Source organism: Odocoileus virginianus, chromosome 2 (genome assembly GCF_023699985.2).
Source record: "Odocoileus virginianus isolate 20LAN1187 ecotype Illinois chromosome 2, Ovbor_1.2, whole genome shotgun sequence".
Classification (NCBI taxonomy): Eukaryota; Metazoa; Chordata; class Mammalia; order Artiodactyla; family Cervidae; genus Odocoileus; species Odocoileus virginianus.
Window position 1 is genome coordinate 77,094,833 of NC_069675.1, and position 16,278 is coordinate 77,111,110.

At 42.3% G+C, this 16,278-nt stretch overlaps 1 protein-coding gene across 1 annotated transcript in view; it reads right to left on the reverse strand.

Moving 5' to 3' along the window:
- Nucleotides 1–13,034: 13,034 nt before the first annotated feature.
- The window catches only part of VSNL1 (visinin like 1), a 114,294-nt gene continuing 111,050 nt past the window's right edge, over nt 13,035–16,278 (reverse strand). Inside the window, exon 4 of the mRNA XM_020910122.2 lies at nt 13,035–13,999. Coding sequence (XP_020765781.1) covers nt 13,802–13,999 — 198 coding nt within the window. The 3' untranslated portion in view covers nt 13,035–13,801. The remainder of the gene's footprint in view (nt 14,000–16,278) is intronic.

A 16,278-nucleotide genomic window follows, 5' to 3' on the forward strand; every position in this document is an offset into this window, starting at 1 on the left:
AAATGTCTGTTGAGTTCTTTGGCCCATTTTTTGATTGGGTCATTTATTTTTCTGGAGTTGAGCTGGAGGAGTTGCTTGTATATTTTTGAGATTAATCCTTTGTCTGTTGCTTCATTTGCTATTATTTTCTCCCAATCTGAGGGCTGTCTTTTCACCTTGCTTATAGTTTCCTTTGTTGTGCAAAAGCTTTTAAGTTTCATTAGGTCCCATTTGTTTATTTTTGCTTTTATTTCTGAAATTCTGGGATGTGGGTCATAGAGGATCCTGCTGTGATTTATGTCGGAGAGTGTTTTGCCTATGTTCTCCTCTAGGAGTCTTATAGTTTCTGGTCTTACATTTAGATCTTTAATCCATTTTGAGTTTATTTTTGTGTATGGTGTTAGAAAGTGTTCTAGTTTCATTCTTTTACAGGTGGTTGACCAGTTTTCCCAGCACCACTTGTTAAAGAGGTTATCTTTTTTCCATTGTATATCCTTGCCTCCTTTGTCGAAGATAAGGTGACCATAGGTTCGTGGACTTATCTCTGGGCTTTCTATTCTGTTCCATTGATCTATATTTCTGTCTTTGTGCCAGTACCATACTGTCTTGATGACTGTGGCTTTGTAGTCGAGTCTGAAGTCAGGCAGATTGATTCCTCCAGTTCCATTCTTCTTTCTCAGGATTACTTTGGCTATTCGAGGTTTTTTGTATTTCCATACAAATTGTGAAATTATTTGTTCTAGTTCTGTGAAAAATACTGTTGGTAGTTTGATAGGGATTGCATTGAATCTATAGATTACTTTGGGTAGTATAGCCATTTTGACAATATTGATTCTTCCAATCCATGAACACGGTATATTTCTCCATCTGCTTGTGTCCTCTTTGATTTCTTTCATCAGTGTTTTATAGTTTTCTATGTATAGGTCTTTTGTTTCTTTAGGTAGATATACTCCTAAGTATTTTATTCTTTTTGTTGCAATGGTGAATGGTATTGTTTCCTTAATTTCTCTTTCTGTTTTCTCATTGTTAGTGTATAGGAATGCAAGAGATTTCTGTGTGTTAATTTTATATCCTGCAACTTGACTGTATTCGTTGATTAGCTCTAGTAATTTTCTGGTAGAGTCTTTAGGGTTTTCTATGTAGAGGATCATGTCATCTGCAAACAGCGAGAGTTTCACTTCTTCTTTTCCTATCTGGATTCCTTTTACTTCTTTTTCTGCCCTGATTGCTGTGGCCAAAACCTCCAAAACTATGTTGAATAGTAGTGGTGAGAGTGGGCACCCTTGTCTTGTTCCTGATTTCAGGGGAAATGCTTTCAATTTTTCACCATTGAGGGTGATGCTTGCTGTGGGTTTGTCATATATAGCTTTTATTATGTTGAGGTATGTTCCTTCTATTCCTGCTTTCTGGAGAGTTTTAATCATAAATGGATGTTGAATTTTGTCAAAGGCTTTTTCTGCATCTATTGAGATAATCATATGGTTTTTATCTTTCAATTTGTTAATGTGGTGTATTACATTGATTGATTTGCGGATATTAAAGAATCCTTGCATTCCTGGGATAAAGCCCACTTGGTCATGATGAATGATTTTTTTAATATGTTGTTGGATTCTGTTTGCTAGAATTTTGTTAAGGATTTTTGCATCTATGTTCATCAGTGATATTGGCCTGTAGTTTTCTTTTTTTGTGGCATCTTTGTCTGGTTTTGGAATTAGGGTGATGGTGGCCTCATAGAATGAGTTTGGAAGTCTACCTTCTTCTGCAATTTTCTGGAAGAGTTTGAGTAAGATAGGTGTTAGCTCTTCTCTAAATTTTTGGTAGAATTCAGCTGTGAAGCCATCTGGTCCTGGGCTTTTGTTTGCTGGAAGATTTCTGATTACAGTTTCGATTTCCTTGCTTGTGATCATTTTGTTAAGATCTTCTATTTCTTCCTGGTTCAGTTTTGAAAAGTTATACTTCTCTAAGAACTTGTCCATTTCTTCCAAGTTGTCCATTTTATTGGCATAGAGCTGCTGGTAGTAGTCTCTTATGATCCTTTGTATTTCAGTGTTGTCTGTTGTGATCTCTCCATTTTCATTTCTAATTTTGTTAATTTGGTTCTTCTCCCTTTGTTTCTTAATGAGTCTTGCTAATGGTTTGTCAATTTTGTTAATTTTTTCAAAAAACCAGCTTTTAGCTTTGTTAATTTTTGCTATGGTCTCTTTAGTTTCTTTTGCATTTATTTCTGCCCTAATTTTTAAGATTTCTTTCCTTCTACTAACCCTGGGGTTCTTCATTTCTTCTTCCTCTAGTTGCTTTAGGTGTAGAGTTAGGTTATTTATTTGACTTTTTTCTTGTTTCTTGAGGTAGGCCTGTAATGCTATGAATTTTCCCCTTAGCACTGCTTTTACAGTGTCCCATAGGTTTTGGGTTGTTGTGTTATCATTTTCATTCATTTCTATGCATATTTTGATTTCTTTTTTGATTTCTTCTACGATTTGTTGGTTATTCAGAAGCGTGTTGTTTAGCCTCCATATGTTTGAATTTTTAATAATTTTTTTCCTGTAATTGAGATCTAATCTTACTGCACTGTGGTCAGAAAAGATGACTGGAATGATTTCAATCTTTTTGAATTTACCAAGACTAGATTTATGGCCCAGGATGTGATCTATTCTGGAGAAGGTTCCGTGTGCACTTGAGAAAAAGGTGAAGTTGATTGTTTTGGGGTGAAACGTCCTATAGATGTCAATTAGGTCTAGCTGGTCCATTGTGTCCTTTAAAGTTTGTGTTTCCTTGTTCATTTTCTGTTTAGTTGATCTATCCATAGTTGTGAGTGGGGTATTAAAGTCTCCTACTATTATTGTGTTACTATTAATTTCCTCTTTCATACTCGTTAGCGTTTGCCTTACATATTGCGGTGCTCCTATGTTGGGTGCATATATATTTATAATTGTTATATCTTCTTCTTGGATTGATCCTTTGATCATTATGTAGTGTCCATCTTTGTCTCTTTTCACAGACTTAATTTGAAAGTCTATTTTATCTGATATGAGTATTGCGACTCCTGCTTTCTTTTGGTCTCCGTTTGCGTGGAATATTTTTTTCCAGCCCTTCACTTTTAGTCTGTATGTGTCCCTTGCTTTGAGGTGGGTCTCTTGTAGACAGCATATATAGGGGTCTTGCTTTTGTATCCATTCAGCCAGCCTTTGTCTTTTGGTTGGGGCATTCAACCCATTTACATTTAAGGTAATTATTGATAGGTATGGTCCCGTTGCCATTTATTTTGTTGTTTGGGGTTCACTTTTATACCACCTTTCTGCGTTTCCTGTCTAGAGAAGATCCTTTAGTATTTGTTGAAGAGCTGGTTTGGTGGTGGTGAATTCTCTCAGCTTTTGCTTGTCTGTAAAGCTTTTGAGTTCTCCTTCATATCTGAATGAGATCCTTGCTGGGTAGAGTAATCTAGGTTGTAGGTTATTCTCTTTCATTACTTTAAGTATGTCCTGCCATTCCCTTCTGGCCTGAAGTGTTTCTATTGATAGATCAGCTGTTATCCTTATGGGAATCCCTTTGTGTGTTATTTGTTGTTTCTCCCTTGCTGCTTTTAATATTTGTTCTTTGTGTTTGATCTTTGTTAATTTGATTAATATGTGTCTTGGGGTGTTTCGCCTTGGGTTTATCCTGTTTGGGACTCTCTGGGTTTCTTGAACTTGGTTGGCTATTTCCTTCCCCATTTTAGGGAAGTTTTCAGCAATTATCTCCTCGAGTATCTTCTCATGGCCTTTCTTTTTGTCTTCTTCTTCTGGAACTCCTATGATTCGAATGTTGGGGCGTTTCACATAGTCCCAGAGGTCCCTGAGGTTGTCCTCATTTTTTTTGATTCTTTTTTCTTTTTTCCTCTCTGCTTCATTTATTTCCACCATTTTATCTTCTAAGTCACTTATCCTATCTTCTGTCTCTGTTATTCTACTCATGGTTCCCTCCAGAGTGTTTTTGATCTCATTTATTTCATTATTAATTTTTAATTGATTTTTTTTAATTTCTTCTAGGTCCTTGTTAAACATTTCTTGCATCTTCTCAATCTTTGTCTCCAGGCTATTTATTTGTAACTCCATTTTGTTTTCAAGATTTTGGATCATTTTTATTATCATTATTCTAAATTCTTTTTCAGGTAGATTCCCTATTTCCTCCTCTTTTGTTTGACTTGGTGGGCTTTTTTCATGTTCCTTTAGCTGTTGGGTATTTCTCTGCCTTTTCATCATGTTTAGATTGCTGTGTCTGGAGTGGGCTTTCTGTATTCTTGTGGTTTGAGGTTCCTTTTTATTGTGGAGGTTTCACCCAGTGGGTGGGGTTGGACGATTGGTTTGTCAAGGTTTCCTGGTTAGGGAAGCTTGTGTCAGCGTTCTGGTGCGTGGAATTGGATTTCTTCTCTCTGGAGTGCAATGGAGTGTCCAGTAATGAGCTTTGCGATGGGTGTCTGTGTTAGGTGTGACTTTGGAGAGCCTGTATGTTGACACTCAGGTCTATGTTCCTGCGTTGCTAAAGAATTTGCGTGGTATGTCTTGTACTGGAGCTTATTGGCTCTTGGGTGGTGGTTGGTTTTGGTGTAGGTATGGAAGCTTTTGGATGGTCTCTTATTCCTTAATGTTCCGTGTGGTCAGGAGTTTTCTGGTTTTCTCAGGATTTGGGCTCAATTCTCCTGCCTCTGGATTTCAGTTTTATTCTTCTAATAGTCTCAAGGCTTCTCCAACTATACAGTACTGATAATAAAACTTCTAGGTTAATGGTGAAAAGATTCTCCACCGTGAGAGGCAACCAGAGAGGTTCACAGAGTTACATGAAGAATAGGAGAGGGAGGAAGGAGATAGAGGTGAGCAGGAGGAGAAAAAGGGGACTCAAGAGGAGAGAGACAGATCTACGCAGTTATCTGTTCCCAAAGTGTTCTCTGTAGCCCAGACACCCACAAAGATTCACAGAGTTGGATTGGGAAGAGAAGGGGAATGGAGGAAGTAGAGGTGTTCTGAGGGAGAATAACAAAGATTGAAAATCTAGTGTAGAGGTTAGACTCTTTGAAATACAATATTTAAAAACAAAAACACAAAAAAATTTAGAACTGTATATGAAGTTCAGTTTAAAAATAGGGTTTCTCTCTCTCTCTTTTTTTTTTTTTTTTGTGGCTATAGTGAAATGAAAATGAAAGTTAAGGAATAATAGAGGAGTATTAGAGGACTCTAAAAGGAAATAGGAGAGAAAAACAAGAAAAAGAAAAGAAAAAAAAAAAAGAAAAGAAAAGAAAAAAAATTTTTTTTTTTTCCCAAATAAAAAAATCGTAAAAATATATGAAAATGAAAGTTGAGGAGTAATGGGGGAGTAATAGGGAATTATAAAAGAAAATGAAAGAGAAAAAATAAAAAATTTAAAAAAAAAAAAAGGGAAAGAAAAAAAAATTTTTTTTTTTTTTAAATTAAAAAAAAAAAATGTACATATATATCTAGGAATTTCTCTGAGGTTGTTGCGGTCAGCGTAGGTTCAGTTCAATTTCAGATAGCTCCTCTTTCCAGCTTACACTTCTCGATATCTGTAGGCCCCTTCCCGTGTAGCCGGTGTTACCTTCAGGGATTTTAATCTGTTGCACCGGTCCTTTCTGAAGCGGTTCCCTTTGTTTATTTGGCTTCTGTTTGCTGTCTCTTTGGTGTCTAATTTCCGCCCTGACACAGGCGGGCGGAGGTGATCTCTTATTTAGGTTCCCTAGTTCAGTTCAGTCCTGCCAAGGGGAGGGCGGGGCGCTGCAGACAGACACCGCTCCGCGTGGACAGCGCTCACCGTGTTCCGGCCACACTGGGTTTGCCCCGCTCACGGGTGTCTGTGCTTTCGCCGTCTACACTGCTCAGGCTCCCGGCTGCTCTATATGGAGCGGGCCCTGCGTTGAGTGCGGTTCCAGTTCTCGGGCACTCCACAAAAGCGCAGATTCGGCTGCTCCTGCGCTTTGTGCCTTCCCCGGCCTGAGCGGTTCAGGCAGCCAGAGGCTTGGGCGCACTCTCCCGGGTGCAGCACGCCTTATCCCTCCGCGGCGAGCGGCCCAGGCAGCCAGAGGCTTGGGCGTATTCTCCCTAGGTGCGGCGCGCCTTTTCCCTCCGCGGCGAGCGGCCCAGGCAGCCAGAGGCTTGGGCGTATTCTCCCGGGTGCGGCGCGCCTTTTCCCTCCGCGGCGAGCGGCCCAGGCAGCCAGAGGCTTGGGCGCCCTCTCTCCCCGGGTACGGCGTGCTTTTTCCCTCCGCGGCCCCAGCACGCACCGCCAGTCGGGTCTCAGGAAGTCTTTAGCTAGAACCCGGAGGCCTGTTTGCAGTGTGGGAGGGGGTGGCTTCTCAGGGGCTGAGTTTGCCCTTTTCCCCTCCCCACTGCCTCCTACCGCCAGCGGGGATGGGCCGGCTCTTCTCTGGAGATTCTCAGTCCCTTTGTTTTGCGAGCCGCCGGCAGTGTGTTCGGGCCGGTTAATTTTGTCCCTTGCTATCCCACAGTTTAAAAAAGCTCCCTCCGATTGCTCTCAGGGTCTTCGGGCCGGACCTCGCCCCAAGCAATGCCGCCCGCTCCTCTCGTTCCGCCCCGCTTGTTGCTGGCGGGTACGGGCGTCTGGGGTACTTTTCTGCTGGGAGTTGCTTTTAGGCACGTAATCTGTGGGCCTTGTTTAATTTTTCCTCCCAGTTACATTGCCGAAAACTTCCCCCAGTCCCGCCAGTGAGAGGGTTTCCTGGTGATTGGAAACTTCCTCTATTAAGGCTCCCTTCCCGGGACGGGTCTCCGTCCGTAGCTCTTTCGACTCCCTTATTGTCGTTTATATTTTGTCCTACCTCCCTTCGAAGACAATGGGCTGCTTTCCTGGGCTCCTGATGTCCTCTGCTAGCGATCAGAAGTTCTTTTGTGAAATTTGCTCAGCATTCAAATGTTCTTTTGATGAATTTGTAGGAGAGAAAGTGGTCTCTCCGTCCTATTCCTCCGCCATCTTGGCTCCTCGCCCCGAATGTTGAGTTTTAAGCCAACTTTTTCACTCTCTTCTTTCACTTTGATCAAGAAGCTCTTTAGTTCTTTGCTTTCTGACATAAGGGTGGTGTCATCTGCATATCTGAGGTTATTGATATTTCTCCCAGCAATTTTGATTCCAGCTTGTGATTCATCCAGCCTGGCATATCACATAAGGAACTCTGCATATAAGTTAAATTAGCAGAGTGACAATATACAGCCTTGACATACTCTTTTCCCGATTTGGAACCAGTCTTTTGTTTCATGTCCAGTTCTAACTGTTGCTTCCTGACCTGCATACAGATTTCTCAGGAGGCGGGTCAGTCTGGTATTCCCATCTCTTTAAGAATTTTCCACAGTTTATTGTGATCCACACAGTCAAAGGCTTTGGAGTAGCCAATAAAGCAAAAGTAAATGTTTTTTCTGGAACTCTCTCGCTTTTCCCATGATCCAGCAGATGTTGGCAATTTGATCTCTGGTTCTTCTGCCTTTTCTAAATCCAGCTTGAACATCTGGAAATTCATAGTTCATGTACTGTTGAAGCCTGGCTTGGAGAATTTTGAGCATTATTTTGCTAGTGTGTGAGATGAGTGCAATTGTGCAGTAGTTTGAACATTCTTTGACATTGCCTTTCTTTGGGATTGGAATGAAAGCTGACCTTTTCCAGTCCTGTGGCCACTGCTTTCCAGATTTGCTGGCATGTTGAGTGCAGCACTTTCACAGTATCATCTTTTAGGACTTGAAATAGCTCAGCTGGAATTCTATCTCATTCACTAGCTTTGTCCGTAGTAAAGCTTCCTAAGGCCCACTTGACTTCCTATTCCAGGATGTCTGGCTCTAGGTGAGTGATCACACCATCATGGTTATCTGGGTCATGAAGATCTTTTTTGTACAGTTCTGTGTATTCTTGCCACCTCTTCTTAATACCTTCTACTTCTGTTAGGTCCATACCATTTCTGTCCTTTATTGTGCTCATTTTTGCATGAAATGTTCCCTTGGTATCTCTTAATTTTCTTGAAGATTTCTCTATTCTTTCCCATTCTGTTGTTTTCCTCTATTGCTTTGCACTGATCACTGAGGAAGGCTTTCTTATCTCTCCTTGCTATTCTTTGGAACTCTGCATTCAAATGAGTATATCTTTCCTTTTCTCCTTTGCCTATAGCTTCTCTTCTTTTCACAGCTATTTGTAAGACCTCATCAGACAACCATTTTGCCTTTTTGCATTTCTTTTTCTCGGGGATGATCTTGACCACTGCCTCCTGGACAATGTCACAAACCTCTGCCCAATAGTTCTTCAGGTACTCTATCAAATCTAATCCCTTAAATCTATTTCTCACTTCCACTGTATAATCTTAAGGGATTTGATTTAGGTCATACCTGAATGGTCTAATGCTTTTCCCTACTTTTTTCAATTTAAGTCTGAATTTGGCAGTAAGGAGTTCATGATCTGAGCCACAGTCAGCTTCTGGTCTTGTTTTTACTGACTGTATAGAGCTTTTCCATCCTTGGCTGAAAAGAATATAATCAATCTGATTTCGGTATTAACCATCTGGTGATGGCCGTGTGTAGTCTTCTCTTGTGTTGTTGGAAGTGGGTGTTTGCTATGACCAGTGTGTTCTCTTGGCAAAACTGTTTAACTTTGACCCACTTCATTTTGTACTCCAAGGCCAAATTTGCCTGTTACTCCAGGGATCTCTTAACTTCCTACTTTTGCATTCCAGTCCCCTCTCATAGGACTTTATAAACCAATCCATAAAAAAATCCATAAGATTTTTCTTTAAAGAATTGTATCAGCTTAGACAGAAAGAGACAGCACAAAATGAGAACAAGTTTGTGTACTCCTGAAACCTTATGGGCAGGCAGTAGGCAGAGAAACCACTCAGCTATACACAGGCTACTTTTTTTATGAAAAAGGAAGGCTAACTCAGAAGACAGAAACAAGAACACAAAAGGCAGAGCCAAAAGCCCTGGAGAACAACCCGCAGAAAGTAGGACTGAGCCTTAATCAAGGAAATTACAAAATGTACTTAGCTGGATATTAGAATTGCTATGGACCAGAGATTACCTTAAGCTTTCCAGTTTCCCCTTTTTTGAAAGTGTGTCTCTACTGTAGTTATGCTTCAGTTCAGTTCAATTGCTCAGTCGTGTCCAACTCTTTGCAACCTCATAGACTGCAGCACTCAAGACTTCCCTATCCATCACCAACTCCCAGAGCTTATTCAAACTCATGTCCATTGAGTTGATGATGCCGTCCAACCATCTCATCCTCCGTTGTCTGCTTCTCCTGCCTTCAATCTTTCCCAGCATCAGGGTCTCTTCAAATAAGTCAGTTCTTTCCATCAGGTGGCCCAAGTATTGGAGTTTCAGCTTCAGCATCAGTCCTTCCAATGAGTATTCAGGACTGATTTCCTTTAGGATGGACTGGTTGGATCTCCTTGCAGTCCAAGGGACTCTCAAGAGTCTTCTCCGACACCACAGTTCAAAAGCATCAATTCTTTTGTGCTCAGCTTTCTTTATAGTCCAACTTTCACATATATACATGACTATTGGAAAAACCATAGCTTTGACTATGCTTCCCCATCCCAAACATTCAATGTTGTGTAAGGTGAGTGGGAAAGGGGGCAATAATTATCTATTGGTTATCCACAGGCCTTTGGATCAAAAAGAATGGTCTCAATGTGCTATATTTGATGAACCAACTCTGAGGAACCTTTAGATGGTGGGATCTAGGGCTTCACGCCCGACTTTTGTCGTTACTTGGAAGCAGGTGAATGCATTTTGGAAGTGGAAGAGATGGATTGTGGCTACAGGGCAGACTGTGGCCAATGGTTTTCCAAAAAGGGTGGCAGCAACATTGCTCCTGTTCTTCTAGAAACTTTTTAGAACCCATCAAGAAAGACATGGAGTCTAATTTCCTTCTTGACTATGGGCTAGGTTTGTGACTTTCCTGTAATCAATGGAATGCTGTGGAAGTGCTACTTCATGACAATTGAGGCTAGGTCAGAAGAGGCCATGAAACTTCCAGTTGCTTTGCAGGAATGCCTGTCCTGGAGATCTGAACCATCAGGTAAGTATTATGGCTGCTCTGAAGTTGCCATGTGGTGAGGAAGCACAGACTAGCCTGTGTGGAGACGCTCTGAGGCTGGAAGAGGAGGGATGCCCTCTCCACTCTAGGCTGCTCCAGGGACCTGTTTCAGCTCAAGCTGTCATGTGACTGCAACTGCATGAGAAACCCCCAACCAGAAACATTCAGGTGAACCTTCTCAAATTCCCAACCCACAGTAGCCGTGAGGAATATTAAGATGATGGCTTCTATTTTAAGCCATCACAGTTTGGAGAGGATAAAATGTTGTGGTACACTCCCCAACTCTGATGTGATATTTCTTTTTATTTTATGTGCCTTTGGCGTTCTTTTGTGAGAATGTATGCTTCATTTGTATGTATTATACTGTGCAACAGATTTCACTGTTGCTTTTTCTTCCTTTCAGCATTGTAAAACCTGTGTGTGGACATTGGCTCCCAGCTGAAGGTTAGTGGGTCATAGGGTGAATGTACCATGTCTTACTCACCTAGGCTTCTAGTCACGAACCACTAGTCACCTCCTGTCCCCACACCAGAAACAGAGTTGTCATGAACATGCTGGGACAAGTCCCCATACAGACCCTTGTGAGAGCATCTTGGACAACATACCCAAGAGTGGGGATGTTGGGTCAGAGGGCATATGTGCACTTATTCTAACCAATACTGACAAACTGCTCTCAGCACCCTGCACCAATCTATACTAGTAGAGTAGTGAGGACTAAAACAAATAAGATGTTCACTTGCTGGCCCAATTTCTACATTTTATTTATTTCTCAGTGAGTCTGCTGGGAAAACAGATCATGGCATCCAGTCCCATCACTTCATGGCAAATAGATGGGGCAACAGTGGAAACAGTGGCAGACTTTATTTTTTTGGGCTCCAAAATCACTGCAGATGGTGATTGCAGCCATGAAATGAAAAGACACTTGCTCCTTGGAAAAAAAGTTATGACCAACCTAGATAACATATTAAAAAGCAGAGACATTACTTTGCCAACAAAGGTCCATCTAGTCAAAGCTATGGTTTTTCCAGTAGTCATGTATGGATGTGAGAGTTGGACTTTAAAGACAGCTGAGGGCCGCAGAATTGATGCTTTTCAACTGTGGTATTGGAGAAGACTCTTGAGAGTCCCTTGGACTGCAAGGAGATCCAACCAGTCCATCCTAAAGGTGATCAGTCCTGGGTGTTTATTGGAAGGACTGATGTTGAAGCTGAAACTCCAATCCTTTGGCCCTCTGATGCGAAGAGTTGACTCATTTGAAAAGACCCTGATGCTGGGAAAGATTGAGGGCGGAAGGAGAAGGGGACGACAGAAGATGAGATGGTTGGATGGCATCACTGACTCAATGGACATGAGTTTGAGTAAACTCCAGGAATTGGTGATGGACAGGGAGGGCTAATGTCCTGCAGTCCATGGGGTCGCAGAGAGTCGGACATGACTGAGCGACTGAACTGAACTGAACTGAGTCTGCTGGAGGGTGTGTGGTTTGTTTTTTTCTTGTTTGTTTGGCTGCACCAAGGGGCATGCGGGATCTTAGTTCCCTGAGCAGGGATCAAACCCATGCCCCTTGTGGTGGAAATGTGGAGTCTCAACTGCTAGACCACCAGAGAAGACCCTGGAGAATTTATTTTTCCTAAGTGCCCCAAATACCCATGTGGCTCACTTCCTTCGCTTGGGTCTTACATCAGTGTCACCTAACCAGCTTAGAGCAAACACCACTGCTGCATCCCATCATTTTCCATCTGTCTTCACCTGTTGTGCTTTTCTTCAGAGTTCTTACAACTGGACGTTTGTGTGGTGTGTGTGTGTGGTTACTGTCTGCCTCTCCCCAGAAGAATGGTGTTGGGTGTGTTATAGGTGATCAATCAAAATTTGCTAAGAATTCACTGACTTGAGCTTGATTTCACCAAGTGCCTTTCTAAGGTGTCTTCCCATTTCCTTGACCCACCACCTCCACCCCACCCTCAATCAGAGTACTGGGGGCTCTGAATGACCCCATCTCCCCCTGCCTCCATTCTGGACTCACCAAGCCCAGGGTTATGGGCACCCGGAAGTCCTATGAGCCCTTGGGACTGTTCTCTCTGGGAGCGGAAGTGTGGTCTGGCAGGGTTTCAGGTACTGCCGTTCTCCTGAGAGTTTGTGGGGAGTTTTGCTCACTCCCAGTTTCTTGCTGAATAGTTGAATGGAATCATCAGGCCCTGGTCTCTGGTCTCACTTAAGGATCCTAAGACAGACAAGGGATGAATATTTAGGAAAAAAGGCAGCCCATAAAAAGTGAATAGTTTAGCACTGTACTGTCTGATATGATGACAACTCACTATATGGGGAAAATTAAATGTAAATTAATTAAAATAAAATGAAAAATGCAGCTTGCCAGTCATATTAGCTGAACTTGAAGTGCTCCAAAGTCACATGCAGCCAGTGCAGACGTTTTCACCATCCCAGCAAGTTCTAATGGATCGTCCTGAAGAAGGAAACCGGTCTCATCCATGCTTGCTCTGAAAACGCAAACCCGCCCCTAGGGCTCTTCATGGAATCTCTCTGCCTTCCTTCCTCAAGCTCAAAAGCATCTGGATTTTGTTCCATCTTTAAAACCATGAGTACGTTTATGATGTGGCAAGACAGAGGGCCCCTTTTCTGCCAGCATCTTTCAGAGGACGCTTCTCACTCAGTGTGTTGTGTAAAACTTCACACACAGTCACACTGAGATAGCGTGTATTCTCATATAGTGAGCATTTTTTGAGAATGAGCAAGTTTTATGTTTTATTTCAACTTGACATGCCATATTAATTTTCCCTCTTCTGAGGGCCAGGATGAAATATCGAGAAGTTGCTTTTTTCCCGTTGGTTGTCACTATGTCTTCAAATTCCCAAGTTGTGTGTTCAAAGGGAAATTTAGTAAGTTTGTTGCTACTGACCCTGGATGATTATGAAACATCTGTTTCTAATTTGAAATTATGAAATAAGAACTGAGGGAAAAAGTCAAATGTTATAAATTTATTTGGGACATCTATTGCCACCTCTTTGGAAGCCTTTGAAAATTCAAGCAGAAATCAATACACATCCATCTTTTTTTTTACTTTCAATAAATAATATCTTTGAGTATATGTATATTATAGATAGATATACTTATGAGTCATTTAGCAGAGTTTGTAAGGTTTATACTGCATTAATTCCAACACAGCTCTTTCCAGGTTGATAGGGTGCAAATGAGGTAAGAATTAAGGCGAACCTAAAAGGCATGCAAATGTCGTACATTTATATTCACTGATAATACAAGCTCTTGTGTGTGGACCACACAGAGGAGTCAATATCTCCTCTGTGTGTCTGTCTAGTACTATTTTACAGGAGAATGGTGACACAGCTTAAAATTCAATTACATTACTGTGGGGGTCTGAGTGCTACTAACATTATGTAATCAAGGAGACACAAGCAATAGCAAAACATCAACAAGAAATCATAGAACTCTTTGCAGCACGTTTCTGCCCAGGCTTTGGAGGAGGAAGGTTTTTTTATGAAATGATATTACACATATCACATCATGGCAGGTTGTCTGTTTTATAATATATGCTTTTAAAATTCATTAGCAAATGACATTCTCATGCACACAAGTGTTTCAAACACAAGAAGCAAGTCCATTTATAGGTAGTCCAAGCGATATTTGTGTGTGTGTCTGTGTGTGTGTGTTAATAGCTGCAGACTGAATGGAACATTGATACTCTTGTGCAGTCCATAGCATTGACCTCCGCTCATTTCTGAATGTCGCACTGCAGAAGTAGTACAATGGAAGGGTCGCTCTTGGCAGCTTCTTTGAATTCATCCAGTGTAATCTGGTCATCTTTGTTCTTATCCATCTTGCTGAAAATCTTGTCTACTCGTTGCTCGGGCGTGAGGCCATCCTCATTCATTTTCATCATGATCACCGTGCCCACCATTTTGTAGATAGCCTTGGGAAGACAAGAAATAGATCATAAAGTTTACCTAAGATGGGGTAAAGAATTTAAATTTACTTCAAAGAACTCCTTAAATGCTTTTAAATAAGAGAGTGGTATAATCAAATCGGTGTGAGTCTCATGACTAATGGGATAGAGAAGAATTTCGTGTGACTCCTATATTTTCTGGCTGGAGGAAGTGAGTGAAGAGTTGTGGTGAGATCAAGAATGATGATCAGGGAGGTTTAGGGAGGAAAATGATGAGCTCGGTTTGAAAACTTCTGAGTTTAAGGTCAGATGGCAATCAACAAGCTATACTCCTTGGAGATCTAGGAAAAGATGAAGTGGTCCCAGATGAAACAGACCGTAATCAGTGGTCCCAACTGCTAAGGCACTTAGAATCTGTCAAGAAAGCAAGCGAGGTACACCAGTAAAATTAAGCCCTAAAAGCAGTTAGCTGAGGGGGATCTGCAAGTCAGGGACTCTCTTCATGAGTGAAAGAACACAGTAAGATGATTCCATTTTCCATTCAACTGCACATATGTAATTCTCAAAATGGAAATTAAAGGTAGAAACGAGTCTCATTCTTAGGAAAGTGCCTTAAAAAAGAAATGCTCATCTACACAAAGACTTGTAGGTGAACATATAGCAGCAATTTCAATAATAGCCCAAAAGTGAAACAGCACAAATACTCAACTGGCAAAGAGATAAATAAAATACGACATATCTATACAACTGCATATAATTTTAGCAACAGGAAGGAATGAAACGCTGATAGATGCTACAACATAGATAAATGTCAAAAAAAGGTGCCATATATAAAAGGCCAAATGTATACTGTAGGATTCCATCTATATGAAATGCTCAGCGAGACAAATCCATAAAGAAAAAGTAGAAGGGTATGTTTCCAGAACCTGGGGATACCCATGAGCATAAGAGATCCTATTGGGAGAATAAAAATGTTCTACAATTGGATTATGATGATGGCGAATACCCTAGACCTTAAAGTCTAAAGAAAGATTTGGATGGGCCCAGAGCCCTGAAAGAAAAGGTGAAAAGCCCAGGTGAAAAGCATGGTAGAGGCCAAAGTGGCCAGCAGTGTGTGTTCAAGGGTGAGCAGCCCTGGAAGGACAGTGAGGCTGCAGTGGACATGCAAGCGAACGGACGTCAGCTGGACAGCAGAATCTGTGTGCACGGCTGTGCCTGGCATGGAGGCACAAAAGTCTGTAAAAACTTGGCCAAATGAGTGAGCAGCTCCTGAAGTACCGAGATGCTGTTAAGACTGTATCAGTTACTGATACCTTGGTTCTGAAAAGGCGACTCAGCAAAAAGGAACCTGGAGGCCCGAAAGGGTGCCAGGGTGCAAGTGCAGAGGGCTAGAAGCTGGAGAAAATACCGGAGGAGGAGATAGGGAGCCACGTGCAGAGGGAGCATGAAGAAGGGGCACAGCTGATCAGAAGGAAAGGAGCTGAGAGTTGAGGTGAATGGTGTTTCCAAGGGAGACAGAGCCTCGAGAGTGAACTGCTGTGTACTGAGCATTTCCTACATGGCAGGAAGTATTGTTGCTTAGTCGCTCAGTCGTGTCCAACTCTTTGTGACCCCCATGGACTGTAGCCCACCAGGCTCCTCCATCCATGGGATTTCCCAGGCAAGAATACTGGAGTGGGCTGCCATTTCCTTCTCCAGCGGATCTTCCCAACCCTGGGGTCGAACCTGCGTCTCCTGCCTTGGCAGGCAGATTCTTTACCACCAAGTCACCAGGGAAGCCTGAGAGAAAGTGTTCCAGGTGCTTAATTATTACCACAGTCTTGAGCAGTATGTTTATTATCATTTTTTCATTTTTTGATGGTTTGGTGCTCAACGCCCTATAGCCAACTCCATGCCTGAACCTTACTGGGTCTCCCAGTTACTTGGGAAGGGAAGTGGATACTAAAGGCAGCGAAGGGACTAAAGATGCTGGGGCGGGTGGGGAAAGTGGAAGGCAGGGCTCCAGAGGCCAGCGCTGACTGCGCTGGGGAGCGGCCCCAGAGGAGGAGAGTCAGCATAGCCTAGCGGGCAGCTGGGGGTTCTGGTCACTTGGGTTTTGACTACTGTTTCTTGCCATCACCCCTTAGCTCTGCTTTGGGATCCACCCCCACCCCTGCTGCCCCCCAAATCTCAGCCCTGTGGTCTGGGCAGGGCCTCGCCCCAGCTCCAGGATGAGACACTTGGTCCTGCCTGTAGCGCATCTCCCTCTTTGGGTCACCTGGTCAGCGCAGAGGTGAACACACAAGCTAAGACCGTCAGAGAGGGAA